This window comes from Talpa occidentalis, unplaced genomic scaffold (genome assembly GCF_014898055.3).
Source record: "Talpa occidentalis isolate TD23 unplaced genomic scaffold, MPIMG_talOcc4v2.1 talOcc4.8, whole genome shotgun sequence".
In the NCBI taxonomy this organism is placed as follows: domain Eukaryota; kingdom Metazoa; phylum Chordata; class Mammalia; order Eulipotyphla; family Talpidae; genus Talpa; species Talpa occidentalis.
Window position 1 is genome coordinate 63,021,145 of NW_023605194.1, and position 18,403 is coordinate 63,039,547.

General features: G+C 36.7%; 1 protein-coding gene across 4 annotated transcripts in view; it reads left to right on the forward strand.

The window, feature by feature from the left end:
* Positions 1-18,403, forward strand: part of KIF20B (kinesin family member 20B) — a 73,573-nt gene that overhangs the window by 13,461 nt on the left and 41,709 nt on the right. For all 4 annotated transcript variants that reach the window (XM_054689952.1, XM_054689953.1, XM_037495705.2 and 1 more), the window contains 12 exons: positions 1,741-1,827; positions 1,945-2,061; positions 2,778-2,916; positions 3,779-3,963; positions 6,487-6,523; positions 7,664-7,891; positions 8,797-8,908; positions 10,084-10,155; positions 10,242-10,388; positions 11,579-11,741; positions 13,235-13,522; positions 17,968-18,107. In XM_054689952.1, the coding sequence (XP_054545927.1) occupies positions 1,741-1,827; positions 1,945-2,061; positions 2,778-2,916; positions 3,779-3,963; positions 6,487-6,523; positions 7,664-7,891; positions 8,797-8,908; positions 10,084-10,155; positions 10,242-10,388; positions 11,579-11,741; positions 13,235-13,522; positions 17,968-18,107 (1,715 nt within the window). The remainder of the gene's footprint in view (positions 1-1,740; positions 1,828-1,944; positions 2,062-2,777; positions 2,917-3,778; positions 3,964-6,486; positions 6,524-7,663; positions 7,892-8,796; positions 8,909-10,083; positions 10,156-10,241; positions 10,389-11,578; positions 11,742-13,234; positions 13,523-17,967; positions 18,108-18,403) is intronic.

An 18,403-nucleotide genomic window follows, 5' to 3' on the forward strand; every position in this document is an offset into this window, starting at 1 on the left:
TCTTTTTTTTTTTTATAGAGGCATGTTTTTTTTTGGTTTTTTTTTTTTATTTGTTTGTTTCTTTGTTTATACATGCACTGGGTACAGTCAGAAGCGCGGGAGGGTGAGAGAATTCACCAGAGCCAGAGCAGGGAGCAGAGCAGGCAGAAGGACCGAAGTACACTGCTGAGGGGAGCAGCGGGCGGCAGGAGAGGTCTGCGCGCCATGTGGGACCCTCCTCCGGTGGCCGGGGAGCAGCCGGGGATCGAACGGCGCCACAGAGGTCGCCGGCAGCTTCGCAACCCAGCGCTCAACCGCTGCGCCACCGGGGAGGCCCTGGTGTGGTCATTTTTCATTTAGAAATTTGGGTGTTGTTTTGACTTCCTATATATTCATGGTTAATTCTTTTCTTAGATTAGGGGAGTTTTTAGCCAGTTTCTTTGAGTAAGGTCTCTGCTGCCTTCTCTCTCTTTCTTTACAAAACTTTTGAAATATCCAGAGCCAGAGGGGAGAGCAGAAGGCAGATTGACGAAGTACACTGCTGAGGAGAACAGCGGGTGGCAGGAGAGGTCTGCGTGCCATGTTGGACCCTTGCCGGTGGCTGGGGATCAAACCGGTGCTGCAGAGGCTGATGGCAGCTTCGCAACCCAGCACTCAACCGCTGCGCCACTGGGGAGGCCCTATTTTGTTTTTTTTTTTTTTTTTTTTTTTAATTTTAATAGAGGCATGTTTATTTTATTTATTTATTTGTTTGTTTGTTTTTTGTTTATACATGCACTGGGTACAGTCAGAAGCGGGAGGGTGAGAGAATTCACCAGAGCCAGAGCGGGGAGCAGAGCAGGCAGAAAGACCGAAGCACACTGCTGAGGGGAGCAGCGGGCGGCAGGAGAGGTCTGAGCACCATGTGGGACCCTCCTCAGGTGGCCGGGGAGCAGCCGGGGATCGAACCGGCGCCGCAGAGGCCGCGGGCAGCTTCGCAACCCAGCGCTCAACCGCTGCGCCACCGGGGAGGCCCATCTATTTTGTTATTTTTTAATAGATATGTTTTTCTTTAAAAATAAAGTGGTTAAAAACAAAAGAATCACTGCTTCGAGATTCTCTATAATCTGATATTGTCGTGCAATAATTAGTTAATTAAAAAAAAGATGATTGGTGAAAACCTTTTTTTTTTAACATCCTTGTTTATTTTTTCTGCAATATAGGATTTTTCCTCTCCGGTGTGGTCACCACCAAAACCTCCCCTTTCTGATAGGTTTCCCACCACCAAAGTGCCCACAGTCATTCACCAACTCTCCTCCTCTTCCCCCAACCCCTCTGTGTTTCCCTTTCACCTCCCCTCCTGAGTCTCTCAGATCTACAGTCTGGAAAAGCCCTATTCTGTTTTTTTTAAGTACATTTTTTTTTTTTAAAGATTTATTTATTTATTTATACAAGCACTGGGTACAGTCAGAAGCACGGGAGGGTGAGAGAATCCACCAGAGTCAGAGCGGGGAGCAGAACAGGCAGACTGATGAAGTACACTGCTGAGGGGAGCAGCGGGCGCTGCAGGAGAGGTCTGCGAGCCATGTGGGACCCTTAAGTACACTGCTGAGGGGAGCAGTGGGCGCTGGAGGAGAGGTCTGCGCGCCATGTGGGACCCTTGCCGAGGGCCGGGGATCGGACCTGTGCTGCAGAGACTGCGGGCGGCTTCGCAGCCCAGCACTCAACCGCTGCACCACCAGGGAGGCCCCAAAGTACAATTATTTTTTTCTCCTTTTTAAGGCAAACAATTTGGAATCCAAAGATTATCTCCAGGTTTGTCTTCGAATAAGACCCTTCACACAATCAGAAAAGGAACATGATCCTGAGGTTTGTGTTGAATTTAATTGGGCTTTAATATTTTACCTTTTACATTTTGTGGGCAAAATGCCATTGTTTTTTAATTTACTTATTATGTGTTTATTTTTACTAATGTATGTGTTCTAGGGCTGTGTGTGTATTCTGGACTCACAAACTGTGCTGTTGAAAGATCCTCAAAGCATTCTTGGTCGAATAAGTGAGAAAAACTCTGGGCAGATGGCACAGAAATTCAGTTTTTCTAAGGTAAATACTTCGGAAAATATAACTGAATGAGTTTTTTTTCCCTTTTGAGAAAAAGAGACTTAGTTTAGGCTAAATTGCTGCATGATCATATATGATGAACATGTATATGTAGATATGTATGTATATCTTGTGCTTATGGAACTAGGAGGATAAGGCACTGGTATATTTTCCTCAAGCATAGGGCTCAAATTTTAAGCCTTTTAATGTATAATTGTTAGTGAATAATCACTAATAATTTTGTTCCCCTACATATTACTTCTATAATTAAAAAAAGAATATTTTTATAATTTAATTTTATATATATTTTACATCATTCTTCCTTTTTGTACAATGCATTTTTTTTTTAAGATTTATTTATTTATGCATACAAGAGCTGGGGTGTAGGCCAGAGGTATAGGACAGGTGAGATTTCACCAGAGACAGAGTGGGTAGCAGAATGGGCATAATGACTGAAATACACTGCTGAGGGGAGCAGCGGGCGAGACAGGAGAGGTCTGCTGTGCCATGTGGGTTAGCTCTCTGGCTGGGGATTGAACTAGTGCTACAGTGGCTGCTGATAGCTTAATAGTGCTGAGACTTAACCCTTTGTGCCACCAGGGAGGCCCAAAATTGAATCTTATAAAACAAATATTTTTTAGTTTAAACCATAAGAGGGTAGAATTCATTGTATGAACTTGAATTTTCTAAAAAGATTTGTTTTTAAAATGCCTATTTAGGTTTTTGGCCCAGAAACTACACAGAGGGAATTCTTCCAAGGTTGCGTTAGACAGCCTATAAAAGACCTCTTAAAAGGACAGAGTCGGCTGATTTTTACATATGGGCTGACCAACTCAGGAAAGACATATACATTTCAAGGTAAGTTGCTTTATTTTTTCTGGAAAGGAAAAAGCACTGTGACATTTAGTCACTTGTATAATAGTTGCATGTAGTTATGTTTCTATTACTTACTATTTTTACTGCACAATTTAATAATAAGTATTTTCTGCCAATGGCTTTTAAATCAGATTGGTTTAATTCATTTATGAGACTACCCATCTGACAGAAATAAATGATAAAAATTTAGAAAAATGATTGATATGACATAGTGTATTAAGTATGGATAACCAGGGAAACACTTTATTTCATTTTCCTTTTTTTTTTTTTTTTAAATAGAGGCATGATTTATTTATTTATTAATTTATTTGTTTGTTCGTTTATACAAGCACTGGGTACAGTCAGAAGCGCAGGAGGGTGAGAGAATTCACCAGAGCCAGAGTAGGGAGCAGAGCAGGCAGAAGGACAGAAGTACACTGCTGAGGGGAGCAGCGGGCGGCAGGAGAGGTCTGCGCGCCATGTGGGACCCTCCTCTGGTGGCCGGGGAGCAGCCGGGGATCGAACCGGTGCCGCAGAGGCCACGGGCAGCTTCGCAACCCAGCGCTCAACCACTGTGCCACCGGGGAGGCCCTCATTTTCCTTTTTTAATTTGTGATTATGGGTAAATGCATATCCTATGGCCTGGTCTGAGTGTAAAATTTCAGGTTTTGCATTAGAATAATAGTTGATAAAATGTCAGTGGTAACATGCAGACCAACATGATGGAAAAGTGAGTATTCCTTTAACTTCTCTCACTTTTGTCTTAGGTGTTTACCTTTTGGTGGTATAAAAGATGGCTTGGTTAGTCCAGGGATAGTTCATCTTTCCTAATACTCAGAGTATAAAACAAAAATTCTTTTCTCAGGCACAGAAGAAAATATTGGCGTTCTGCCTCGAACTTTGAACATAATATTTGATAGTTTTCGGGATAGACTATATACGAAGATGAACCTTAAACCACATAGATCCAGAGAATACTTACGGTTATCACCAGACCAAGAGAAAGAAGAAGTTGCTAACAAAAGTGCTTTGCTTCGGCAAATTAAAGAGGTATTTTAGAGTGTGTGTGAGTGTGTGTATGTGTGTATATATATAGATATAGATATATTTTGACCTTTATGAGCTCTTTCATTTATTGCAGCCTGTGTTGGTATGTTTTGTGGTAATAAGGGTTCTTTTCTTTTTGAGAAAAGTATTAAAAGCTATGTGAAGTCATCTTTTCTCTATATTGTACAAATAGCAGAAATGGTTAAAGCAAAAGGGTCCTGATTTTTTTTGTTGTTGTTGTACAAAGAAAGTTGTAGTTTGTATGTAATGGTTTTTAAAAATTCTTTTTTTAATTTTAGAACTAATATGTAGGGGAACTAAATAAGGGACCAGGAAAAAAATAATTATAATAAATTAAAAAAGAAAATTAACAGGTAACTGTTAATCACAGACACTCTTCAGGGGAGGAGAAAGGAGAGGGATCAAAATAGGTGAGAGAATTTTCGTAAACAAGGGACTATTGTGCACAGGTGAATTGGTGATAGGAATTTAGTGGGAACTACACCTGAAAGGAGAAAACCTGCATCATACAAAAAGGAAGAACAATGTAAAGTATATATAAAATTAAATTAAATTATTAAAAAAAAAGTAGTATGTATACACAAAATCTAAACAAGGGACTATGAAAAGTAAAAATTGAAAATTTCTGGTATTCCCATTCCCAAAGAAAAAAGTACTGGTACTGGGCCTCCCCTGGTGGTGCAGGCGGTTGAGCACAGCGCTGTGAAGCTGTACACAGCCTCTCCAGCTCCGGTTCGATCCCGGCCTGCTGGCGAAGGTCCCATGGCAGACCTCTCCTGTCTCACCCGCTGCGCCCCTCAGCAGTGTATTTCAGTCAGTCTGCCTGTTCTGTTCCCCACTCTGTCTCTGGTGAATCTTCTCGCCCTCCCTCACATCTGGCCCGTACTCCGGTTCTTGTATAAATAAAAAATAAATCTTTTAAAAAAAAAATACTAGTACCATATTGGAATGTATCCTTTTTGATCTCTATATGTAAAATCTATATATAAAGAACTTTCCATATGTTTGCATATATACACACATAATTATATATAGTTGCACATAGCTATACATTTTTTCTTTATATGTAGAATATAGTTTTTTAAAGCAAAATTAGATTTTACTATACATGTTTTGTTACTTGCTCTTTTAAAATATCTTAAGTCTCTGACTGCTTTAATTTTCTTGTCTGTAATCTACTGTTATGTATTTCCCTCTTCTCTTTTTTTAATTATTTTTCCATGAAAAAATGTTCTGTAAAGTCTATTTATTCTTCCTGTGCCTTATGAATTTTGTGTTACTTTTAGACATTCATTTGCTTTCAGACATAATTTGTTAATATTTTTAATAAATATCTTCAAAATATTGAGGTTTTTCTTTTATTAAGACATTTGAAGTCAGGGTTTTAAGGTAATAAAAGCTAATGTTTAGTAGAGTTGAAGGTTCAGAGCCCATGATTATGGTCTCTAAAATAGTGGCTATTTTAAAAAAAATTTTGAAGGTTTGGAGAATAATTGCATATTTAATTCATGGAGGAAATCATTAATAATGAAAAAAAATTCCCTAACAAGTTATCTACTTAACACAAGATATTTTTTTGCCTATGAAATTGATAAGATCCTTTTTTAAAAGTGAGATGAGTATTTTCATCAATTGTAAAATATGTTCCTAGAGAGCAATTTGGCAGTACAATATTAAGAGTAAGAACTTCAGTTTTTTTGCTTTTGTTTTCATCTACCAATTCAGAGTTAGGTTTTTATCCTAAGGAAATGAATAGGATATAGAAGAAAAAAAAAATAAGATGTTTGTTTTAGTAGTACTTTTGTTGACAGCATTTTGTAAATAAATAATAATAATAGAGGAATAATCAAGTGATATCACATCTGTTCAGTTAGGCTGTCATTAAGTGATTATAAAACAAGTTTATATAGAAAAAATATATAAAATGTAATAAATGGGGAAAAGAATATGCTGAAATATTAATCATTATTGCCTCTGAATGGCTGGGATTTCATATGATCTTTTAATACTCTGTAGTGTCCCAAATTTTCTATTATAAGTACTTTTTTTTTTTCCCCCTAAGATTGACTTATTTATTTATTTATTTATACAAGCACTGGGTACAGTCAGAAGCGCAGGAGAGTGAGAGAATTCACCAGAGCCAGAGCGGGGAGCAGAGCAGGCAGAAGGACCGAAGTACACTGCTGAGGGGAGCAGCGGGCGGCAGGAGAGGTCTGCGTGCCATGTGGGACCCTCCTCTGGTGGCCGGGGAGCAGCTGGGGATCGAACTGGTGCCGCAGAGGCCGCTGGCAGCTTCGTAACCCAGCGCTCAACTGCTGCGCCACCGGGGAGGCCCTAGGAGTGCACTTTTAATTATAAAAAAATAATAATAGGCAAGGTCACCGAATTGAATAAATTAAAGTTGTGATTTGGTTGGTGACTGATATGGGTAAGTAATTAATATACTAGCTATTTAACCTTAACTAAAAGTGGTTTTTAACTTTGTTTCAATGTTTCTTTTTTTAGGTGGTTATGTATAATGACAGTTACGATACTCTTTGTGGTAAGGTTTTCTTTCGCACCTTTAAAGTATTGATTATGTGAAATATATTTCAAATACTTTTGATTTTTAATCACTCCTAGTGTTTTGATTTCGTTAGTGACATGGTGTTTAAAAAATATAATTAATGTAAGAGGCTCCCTAGTGGTGCAAGGGGTTAGGCACCACACTACGAAGCAATCCGCATGCAGCCTCTGCATCACAAGTTCAATCCCTGGCCGGCCAGGGAGCAACCTACATGGCGAGGCAGACCTCTCCTATCTCGTCCGCTGCTCCCCTCAGCAGTGTATTTCAGTCAGTCCTTCTGTTTTCCTTCCAACTCTGTCTCTAGTGAATCCTCTCACCCCCTGCATCTCTGGCCTGTACCCCAGCTCTTGTATGCATAAATAAATAAATATTTTTTTAAAAGCATTGAGAAATCCAGAAATAAAGAAAACCTTTAAAATATATATATATATATAATTAATGTGAAATGTTAGTGTTTGTAAAGTATTTATATTTAATGTAGATATTCCTCTCACTACTTATAATTTTCATGTTGTATTCAGGAGAGCCACTTCCTTTTCTTTGTCCTTTACATTCAATTTCAGTTTGAGTTCTGGCATATTTTCTTTTTTTTTTAATTTTCTTTATCATTTTTTTTTAAGATTTATTTATTTATTTATGCAAGCACTGGGTACAGTCAGAAGCGCGGGAAGGTGAGAGAATTCACCAGAGCCGGAGCGGGGAGCAGAGCAGGCAGAAGGACCGAAGTACAGTGCTGAGGGGAGCAGCGGGCGGCAGGAGAGGTCTGCGCGCCATGTGGGACCCTCCTCCGGTGGCCAGGGAGCAGCCGGGGATCGAACCGGCGCCTCAGAGGCCGTGGGCAGCTTCGCAACCCAGTGCTCAACCGCTGTGCCACCAGGGAGGCCCTCTGGCATATTTTCAAAGAGAAAAGAAAGATAACAGCCAAATTTTGCTTAATACAGATATTATTTACATCTGTTTTGATCTAAAATATATTTGACATTGCTAGTCAAAGGATTAAGAATACTTAGTTTTACAGGTCCAGGAGTCTTGATCTATTCTGTTGTCTCATTTTTAGTCATTTGCTTAATTTTGTAATTATCCTTCTCTCTTTTTTTCTTTTTCTTTTTTTGTTAGGAAGTTCATCAAGCTCCTTAAATATTTCAGAATTTGAAGAATCCCTGAAAGATTGTGAACAAGCTAGCTCAAACATGGACAATAATACGAAATTTTCTGTATGGGTTTCTTTTTTTGAGATTTACAATGAATGTATTTATGACTTATTTGTTCCTGTATCATCTAAGTTCCAAAAGAGAAAGATGCTGCGCCTTTCTCAAGATATAAAGGGCTATTCTTTTATAAAAGGTATACAAATAAGTTTTTTTTTTATTTTATTCTCCAAAATCTCTTTCTAGGTTTTGTTATTGCTATAAAAAAGCAAACTGTAAGTTGAATTTTTTTATTCTCATTATTGACATTAAGATTATTAATAACAAGATGAGACAAGTTTGTGCTTTGGAAGTATGGTTTTCTGTATAAATTAAATCTGAATATTAAGGGTTTAGTTTTTCTTGAGTATCTTTGATTAAAGTCTTGAGTATCATTTATTAGATTTTTGGATGTAGGAAATCTATATGTATTGATATTCACATTGTACTGCTGCTTTGTAAGTTTCCGAACTTAGGAATGTTTCTGTTCTGCCGGTGGCAGAACTTTTAATACTACTCCTGCCAACCTTTTAATATTACTACTCACAGTAGGAAATAGAAATACTTATAACATCATGACCTAATACCTGAATGTATATACATGTATATATGTATTCATATTTGTGCATTAAGTACACTTAACCTTTACTACAAGGTATGTGTTTGGATGTTTTCTCCGTTCTACTTTATTTTTATAAAATGTGATTATACCTTAATACACTTGATTTAATTATTCACTGATAAATTGTAATCTATAATGTCTCACAGTTAGGTAATTTTATAAGTTTAATCTGTACTGTATTATGTCTTTTTTCTGGATATCAACTTTTAAGGAGTCTTACCTGTTTTTGTTTAACTTATACTGACATTATTATAATGGCCTCTTCTTGTGTATGCGTTTTCTAGTGGAATATGGAATAGCTATTAAAAGGAAAATTATTATAAGGAAAATTTCTGTTTGTGGCTTTGGGAAAAGAGATTGTGAGATATAATCTTTAGCGATTGCATTGTTATAACAAATGCTGTGTTTTTATAAATCAATATGTCCTCTATTTTTTAAAGACCTACAGTGGATTCAAGTGTCTGATTCCAAAGAAGCATATCGACTTTTAAAACTAGGAATAAAGCACCAAAGTGTTGCCTTCACAAAATTGAACAATGCTTCCAGTAGAAGGTAAGGAGTAAACTTATGGTATAAGCCTGAAGCACCAGAGTATTTTGTACTAATTTAAATACTAATTAAGATTAAAATGTCAGTAAGTTCTGGTATATTAAATGAATTCATAGGCATAAAACCATTGTAATATGAAGAACACTATTAATAAGATCATGAGGACTGTTTCTTTGTTTTACTTTGGATTTACTGCAAAGTCCCGGAAGTGTTTTTACTCTTTTTTTTTTTTTTAGTGAGGATATTAGTATCTTCAGAGATGTCTGTAATGGTGGACTTCTATGTGTCATCATCATTCACCCAAAGACAGACATTTTATGCATATTGAGCTAAGCCAAAATTTCAAGAGGTTAAAGAAGGATGATGTTACTGATGGAAGGGATTGTGGATAAGACACTAAAGGAAATAAATTTAAGCTGCAGAGTATTTAAAATAGGTTTATCTTACGGGAGAAAGATCCCTGTCCCTCATACTTAAGTATGAGAAGAGGATAAAATATGATCCAAATAAGCCTATATTTAAAGCAGATGTGAGCTTTGTTATAGACATATATCGAGAGATTAGCAACATATAATGCCATTTTATTATTCTTTTTTTTTTAAAAAAAAATAAGGGTTTTTTTGGTTTTGTTTTTGCTTAAGATTTATTTATTTATTTATACATACAAGCGCTGGGTACAGTCAGAAGCGCGGGAGGGTGAGAGAATTCGCCAGAGCCAGAGCGGGGAGCAGAGCAGGCAGAAGGACCGAAGTACACTGCTGAGAGGAGCAGCGGACGGCAGGAGAGGTCTGCGCGCCATGCGAGACCCTCCTCTGGTGGCCGGGTAGCAGCCGGGGATCATACCGGCGCCGCAGAGGCCGCGGGCAGCTTCGCAACCCAGCGCTCAACTGCTGCGCCACCGGGGAGGCCCCACTTTATTATTCTTGCAAGCAAGTTGAGATTTTATTATAAATGGCTCCATTAACAGAAGCAGTAATGTTAAGAGGAAGGAGTAGGTTCAATTGATTTGGGCTAAGTGAAAGGTGTTTGATTTTAAGCAATTGGGTATGTGGCACTGGAACAGTGGGTTAAAATATGGCTAGTATTAGCATATGAATAGATGTCAATTTTATCCTTGCTTCTATTGAGAAGAAATTAAAAATGAAAGATAACAATTGATCTTGGTATATTTCTTTTAGTCACAGCATATTCAGTATTAGAATATTACAGATTGAAGATTCTGAAATGCCTCGTGTGATGCGAGTCAGTGAGTAAGTTGAGCATTCTTTAAATTGTAATTATTTGGAATTGTTTATTTTGAAGAACTTTTAAAGTTCTGTTGTTGTTGTTAATTCAGATTGTCTTTATGTGATCTGGCTGGTTCAGAACGAAGTGTGAAGACACAGAATGAAGGTGAAAGGTTAAGAGAGACTGGGAATATCAACACTTCTTTATTGACTCTGGGAAAGTGTATTAATGTTTTGAAGAACAGTGAAAAGTCAAGGTAAGTCTGATTGAAATCATTATTAACATTAAGGATTATTACTTTTTTGTTTTACCTATTTCTTGTGTAATTGTTATGTATGGATTATGATTAAAATGCTTAGCGATCTTGGATTTTTAAAAATTCATAGAAATAAAAGACAATGTCAGTTGATGCTAGTGACTCATCAAGTGAAACCCAGCATGTTCCATTGCAAGTACATATCAACAGATTCTTAAAATAATCTTCTCATAATGCTGGTTTAGCATCTAAAACTACTTTATTGGGCTCCCCCGGTGGTGCAGCTGTTGAGCGCTGGGCTGCGAAGCTGCCTGCAGCCTCTGAAGCACCTGTTCGATCCCCGGCCGCCTGTGATGGTCCCACATTGCACGCAGACCTCTCCTGCCATGCCCGCTGCTCCCTGCTCTGGCTCTGGTGAATTCTCTCACCTTCCTGTGCTTCTGACTGTACCCAGTGCTTGTATAAATAAATTTTTTTAATAAAACTACTTTATTATTTATTTATTTGTTTATTTTTAAGATTGGTTTGTTTATACAAGCACTGGGTACAGTCAGAAGCGCAGGAGGCTGAGAGAATTCACCAGAGCCAGAGCAGGGAGCAAAACAGGCAGAAGGACCGAAGTACACTGCTAAGGGGAGCAGTGGGCAAGGCAGGAGAAGTCTGCAGCACCATGTGGGTTTCTCCCTGGCTGGTGGGGAATCAAACCTGCGGTACAGAGGCTGCGGACAGCTTCACAGTGCTGTGCTCAACGCGCTGCGCCACCGGGGAGGCCCTACTTTATACTTATTAATGCATGTGTTTTTCTAGATGTGATAGATTTTTGCTTTAATTAGCATTTTTGACTGAATAAATTATAAATCATGCTTCATCACTGATAGTTAAGGTGTTTCATGGCTTCTGTTGTATAATAGCTCCATATTAGAGAACTCAACCCTATCCAGTGTGATTTTCTTTACATTTTGCCTAATGGATTTATTGGTGGTGGTGGTGGTGGTGGAGGTATTTAGCAGCAGCAGCAGCAGCAGTAGTAGTATTTAAAGAAAACATAAGGAAAATTATTACAATTGGAATTAGTCACTAACCTAGAATTTAAGGTTGTGATGGTAGGTTAATAATTTCTTTGTACATCTATCAGCATTCTGACTTCATGGGATTTGTTTTAACTTAATGTTTGAAATTTTTTCCCATAGGTTTCAACAGCATGTGCCTTTCCGAGAAAGTAAACTGACCCACTATTTTCAAAGTTTTTTTAACGGTAAAGGAAAAATATGTATGATTGTCAACATCAGTCAGTGTTGTTTTGCCTATGATGAAACACTCAATGTGTTGAAGTTCTCAGCCATTGCACAAAAAGTAAATATATTCAAATTTCTATAGCATTTATTAAGCCTTTATTAGAATATTAGTGATTATCTTCCCTGGTAGTAAATACTAGATTTAGTTTCATTTTTTAAAGAAAAACAAAAACCGTAAACACCACTCATTAGACTCCATCCACCCTTCTCCCACCATCCCTTCCCACCCCTTTCACTTTTGGTGACTTCATTTTGGTTTTTAATGTCTACTGGATTATTTTGTTTTGTCCATTTATGTGCATAGTGGTTTGTTTGTTTTTAAGATTTATTTATTTATTTATTTATTTATTTATTTATTTATTTATGCAAGCACTGGGTACAGTCAGAAGCGCGGGAGGGTGAGAGAATTCACCAGAGCCAGGAACAGAACAGTCAGACTGATGAAGAAATACACTGCTGAGGGGAGCAGCGAGCACGGCAGGAGAGGTCTGTTGCACCATGTGGGACCCTCCTAGCGGCCATGGATTGAACCAGCGCTGCAGAGGCTGCGGGCAGCTTCGCAGCCCAGCGCTCAACCGCTGCACCACCAGGGGAGGCCCCATAGTGTTTTTTTTTTAATACTACACATGTAGATGAAATCATTCAGTATTTTTCTAACTAATTCACTTGACATACTCATTCTCCTTAAGTGTCTTCTATTTTGATGCAGATGGCAAACTTTCATCTTTTTTTATGTTCTTGAATAGTATTCTATTTTGTATGCATGCCACACTTTATCCAATCATCTAGCAGTGGGTTGCCTCCATATCTTAGCTATTGTAAGTAATGCTGCAATAAACATGATGGTGCATTTAACTGAGTTGATGCTATCCTATTCTTTGGATTGATACCTACAAGAGAGATTGCTGGATCATATGGTAGCTATATTTTTAGTATTTTTGAAAAAGACCCTTACTATCAAAAACAGCTGTGCAAATTTGCATACTCACCATTGATGTAGAAGGGTGCCTCTTTCTTCACATCCTCACCAACACATGTTATTAGCAGTCCTTTTGATGTAAGCCATTTTTCACAAGTGTGAGATATAAGTTTTTCACATTAAACTATAGTTTGGGGGAAGTAATTGAAAATTAAAACGGTCAATATTTGACAAGGGAGTATATGGAAAAGATTGAAAGTCATCTCTGCTTGGATTAAGATTACTTCAGTTAAAAGTGTTAATAATAAATCCCCCTTATAAATTATAAGTATTCTTGCAATATATTGTCAGCTCTGCCATCCATTTGGTTCATTTAGTGGCTAATTGGGCAACTCCCTACTTGGAATAGCACTAAGAACTGAACCCAGGAAAGTAAAATTTCCTGTGGAATACATAAATAATTAGCTCTTTCTTTCAGAAATACTTATTTGAGGATGCTAATTCTTGTATGTTTCTTTGCTTAGATTCTTTAAAAGCGCTCGTATTATCATTGGACTTAAATTTATAAGATTTATTTCATGGACAGTTCATGCTCTTTTCTATTTTAAAAGTCACATTGGATATCTTAACAGGTTTGTGTTCCAGAAACTTTAAATACCTCGCAAGAGAAATCATTTGAACCTACCAAATCATCTCAAGATGTATCACTGGATAATAATTCAGATAATAAAATATTAAATATAAAAAGATCCACAATTTCATGGGAAAGTAGTCTAGAAGATCTGGTAGAAGATGAAGATTTGGTCGACGATCTAGAAAACACTGAAGAAAACCAAAATGTGCAAACTGAACTTAATGATGAAGATCTGGATAAAACATTAGAGGATGATAAGTCTTTCATAAGCCACGAGGGAAAGAAAGTACGTATAAGAACTCACACTTCTAAACTTGTTTTATTATTCTGACATAAGGGTTAACAATTCTGAGAGCTTCCGGGAAAGAAAGTATGTATTGAGAACTCATACTTCTAAACTTGGTTTATTATTCTGACATAAGGGTTAACAATTCTGAGAGCTTCCATTTTTTCCAACAGTTAAATGTTTTATTTCTCGACTTCATATTTAATACAATGAGCACCCACTTACACTTCACCTGGATTTGCCAATTTTACCATATTACTTTTCTTTCTTTGGGTATGTGAATATAATTTTTTTTTTTTTTTGGCTTGTACCATTTAAAAACAAGATGCAGAAATGATACCTTACAACTGCATCCTATTATGTAATTGTTTCTTCAGTATAAATTGTTAGAAGTTAAATTCCTAAGTCACAATAGCTATAGAAATACTTCAGATATGATATTGAACATTGAAAGAGCTGTACTTTTGAGAATTGATTAATTTATTATTGAGAAACTTAACAGAAACCTTTAAAAAAAAACACTGACTGTGGGTGCTGGGGTAGTGGGTGTGGTATAGTAACAACAGCTGAAGGGGAAGATTCTATACCTCTAAAACACAAACAACTCTGTAAAATGATATTACTTCGAAAAAAATGAGTTTCAAGCTGTTTTCTTAATGCTGTAATTTATTTTATTGCAAGTCTGTGCTGTTATTTATTATATCTGTATCAAGTGTTATTTAAAAGCCCTTTAGGATAAGATAGTTCTGTACCATTTTGGATAGTGTTTAGGGATTCTTATTAACTACTCTGTTTAACACTTGGACTTTAGATTTTGACAGTTATTTTATTTTGTTATTTTTATTAGGGTAACTGGTTTATAACACTGTATGATCCAGAGATATAGGATCACATGTCCTCAAATGCATGTCACCACACTATACCTACAACCAAGGAACCCTTAGTCCTCCACCATAGTCCATTGGGTCAAACTTTGCTTTGCACCCCCTCACCTTCTGGTAATTTTAATTCTACAGACACTTTTCTAGTATTTTTTTTAATTGGTTTTGATCGATCTTTGTTTTCTTTCTGTCTCATGTATCAGTGAAACCATACAATATTTGTCTTTTTCCTTCTGATTTCTCTTCGCATGAGGTCTTTCAGTTCTGTTGCTGAAAATGGCAACTGTTTATTTTTATTGCTCAATAGTAGTCCATTGTGCATATATGACAGATGTTAATTCATTCACCTATTCTTAGGTACTTAGATTATTTTCATAACTTGATTATTGTATATGGTGCTACATTGAACATAAGCATGCATATATCCTTTCTAACTAGTGTTTTTGCATTCTTTTTTTATATCCCTAGGACTAGAATTGCTGGCCTGGATGATAGATTTGTTTTTATTATTTTGAGAAACCACCACACTGTAATATTTTCCATAAGGGCATTCCCAATTTACATTCCCACCAACAGTGTATGAGGTTTCCTTTTTCTCCACATGCTTGCCAACATTTACTGTTTGGGGGCTTTTTGATTTGATTTCACGTGTGTGAGATTGTATCTCATTGGGGTTTTGATTTGTAGCAAATCATGATAAATGATAATGAGCAATTTTCATGTTCCTGTTGACCATCTATGTATGTTCTTTGGATAGGAACCATTAGCTGGGGCCTCCCCTGGTGGCGCAGCGGTTGAGCGCTGGGCTGCAAAGCTGCCCGCAGCCTCCGCAGCGCCGATTCGATCCCCGGCCACCGGCAAGGGTCCCACATGGTATGCAGACCTCTCCTGCCATACCCGCTGCTCCCCTCAGCAGTGTACTTCTGTCCTTCTGCCTGTTCTGCTCCCCACTCTGGCTCTGGTGAATTCTCTCACCCTCCCATGCTTCTGACTGTAGCCAGTGCTTGTATAAATAAATAAATAAATCTTTAAAAAAAAAAAAAGAACCATTAGCTGTTCTGCCCATTTTTTCAAATTGAGTTTTTGTTATCTTCGTTGAATTGCGTGAGTTCTTCATAGATCTTTCATATCAGCCCTGGTCAGATATATGATGCACAAATATTTTCTGCCATTCCGTAGGGTGTCTTTTTTGTCTTCATGATAGTTTCATTTGCTATAAAAAAAAGTTTTTCGTAGTGCCATTTTTTTTATTTTTTTATTTTTTTTTTTAAAGAAATGCTTTTTTATTTTTTTTTTAAGATTTATTTATGCATACAAGAACTGGGGTGCAGGCCAGAAATGTGGGGAGTGAGAGGATTCACCAGAGACAGAGTGGGGAACAGAACAGGCAGATCACTGCTGAGGGGAGCAGCTGGTGAGACTGGAGAGGTCTGCTGTGCCAGTGGGTAGCTCCGTGGCCAGGGATTGAACTTGTGCTCCAGTGGCTGTGGATAGCTTCGTAAGTTGCTTCTTAACCCCTTAGTGCCATTTTTTTTTTTTATATTCACTTTTGTTTCTCTTACTGATGGGAGCAAATCCACAAAGATGAAGCCAACATCATGGAGTATTTTAGCTATTTTTTTCTTCATTGCTATTTATGATTTTGGGTCTTATGTTCTTGTCTTTAATGCATTTTGAGCTAATTTTTTTAATAAGGTATGAGATGGTGATCTAGTTTCATTCTTTTATATGTGGCTGACCACTTCTCCCAACACCACTTATTGAAGAGACTTTCTTTTCTCCAGTGTATATTCCTGTCTCCTTTTTGTAGGTTATCTGTGTTTATTTGTGGGGTTTTAATCCTATCCCATTGGTCTGTGTGTCTTTTTTTGTTCTGGTATCATACTGTTTTAATTTCTATGGCTTTGTAGTATAGTTGAAGTCTGGAATTGTGTTACTATCTCTTGTTTTTTTTTGTCAGGATTGTTTTGATTGTTCTGGGGCTCTTGTGGGTCCATATGAATTTCAATAATGCTTGTGCTATTTCTTTGAAGAATGCCTTTAGAGTCTTGATAGGGTTTGCATTGAATCTATACATTGCTTTAGGTGAGATCACCATTTTAATGTTAATTCTTCCAGTCCATGAGCAGGGACCATCTTTCCATATTTTTGTCTTCTATTTCTTTTACCAGTGTCTTACGATTTTTATCATACAGGTTCTTCACCTCATTTGTTAAGTTTACTACTAGTTATTTAATTATTTTTGATGCAATTGATGAGATTGTTTTCTTGATTTCTTTCTCTTCTAGCTTGTTTGCATATAGAAGCACAACTGGTTTTTGTAAATTTTGTAGACTGACGCTTTACTGTATTAATTTATTCAATTTTTATTTTAGAGAATTTTTTAAGTTTTCTATCTATATTGTCATGTCATCTGTAAATAGTGATAGTAGTACTTCTTTCCCAATTTGAATTCCTTTGTGTCTTTCCCTGATTACTTCCAATAATGTGTTGAATAGTAGTGGTGAAAGTGATCATCCTTGTCTTATGCCAGGTCTTAGAGTAAAGGCTTTCAGACTTACACCATTGAGTATTATGTTAGCCACACATTTGTCATATAGGGCCTTTATTATGTGGAGGTATGTTCCATCTTTCAGATTTTTTTTGAGTGTTTCTTATATAAATGGATGTTGATTCATATCAAATGCTTTCTCTGCATCTATTGATCTTGCCATACAATTTTCTTTCCTTTTGTTAATGTGAATTACATTGATTAAATTTCTGCTCTTGAACCATCTGTGTGTCCCTGGAATACCTCCAGTGTGGTTATGATGTATGATCCTTCTGATATTTTGTTGAATTCACTTTCCCAAGATCTTGAGGATTTTTATATCTGTGTTCATCAGGGATATTGGTCTATAATTTTTTTCTTTCTGATGTGTTTAGTTTTGTTATCAGAGTGTTGTTGGCCTCATAGACTATGTTTGAAAGCATTCCCTCTTAATATATTGAAAGTTTTATGAGACGAGTAGGGATTAGTTTGTCCTTGGAGGTTTGGTAAAACTCACTAGTGAAACCATCTGGTACTGGGCTTTTGTTTGTTGGAAACTTGATTACTACTTTTGTTTCCTCCCGTATAATTATTTCTACTTATTCCTTGGCAGATTAACTTTAGACCCAACTATAAGTAAAGACCTGGTCCTTACCTTCCCCACCTCTGAAATTGGATGTAGTAGTAACTAACCTCACAGAATATTATGTGAATTAAATAAAATGAAATATGAACTCAAAATAATTCCCAGTGGATAATATATGTTCAAATTTTCTTTTTCTTTCTTAATGTGACTAGCTTAGACATATGAATTTTATGTCCATTTCAAAAATTTAGAGTGGTTTTTTCCACCTGAGTTTTCAGATTAGTGAATGTCTACAAATTCAAAATTGTCAGTGAGACTATTGTTAGCTGCTATTAAGAGCAGATATAATTGCCTAAATAAACAGAGTTTTGCTTTTGAACATTTGGGCAGTATTTCTCTTGAGATATACTTGTTCTGTTACTAGAATTTGCATATGTATATATTATAGAAACTGCTGGACTTAATAGAAGACTTGAAAAAAAGGTTAATAAATGAAAGAAAAGAAAAATTAACATTAGAATTTAAAATTCGTGAAGAAGTTACAGAGGAGTTTACTCGATTTTTGGCTCAACGGGAAGCTGACTTCAAGTAAGTGATTTCTTTTATGTAGTGGCAAAGATTGAAATTTTCATTTACTTAAATATTTTTTAGCTTATTTATTTTAAATTAGATGGCTTGTGTATCTTATTTGTGATCTCTTATTCATGCATACCTGAAAATAGCTGTTACTAACTCCTGTGGTGATTCTGAATTATATGTGAATGACTACTTAAACCTGCTTTTAATTTATAATAGAATTGCTTCTTCAGCCTTTTGGCTAAGATCAAGTGTAATTTATAATGTACTTAATTATAGCCATTTAAAACAAATACAACCTGTACTTT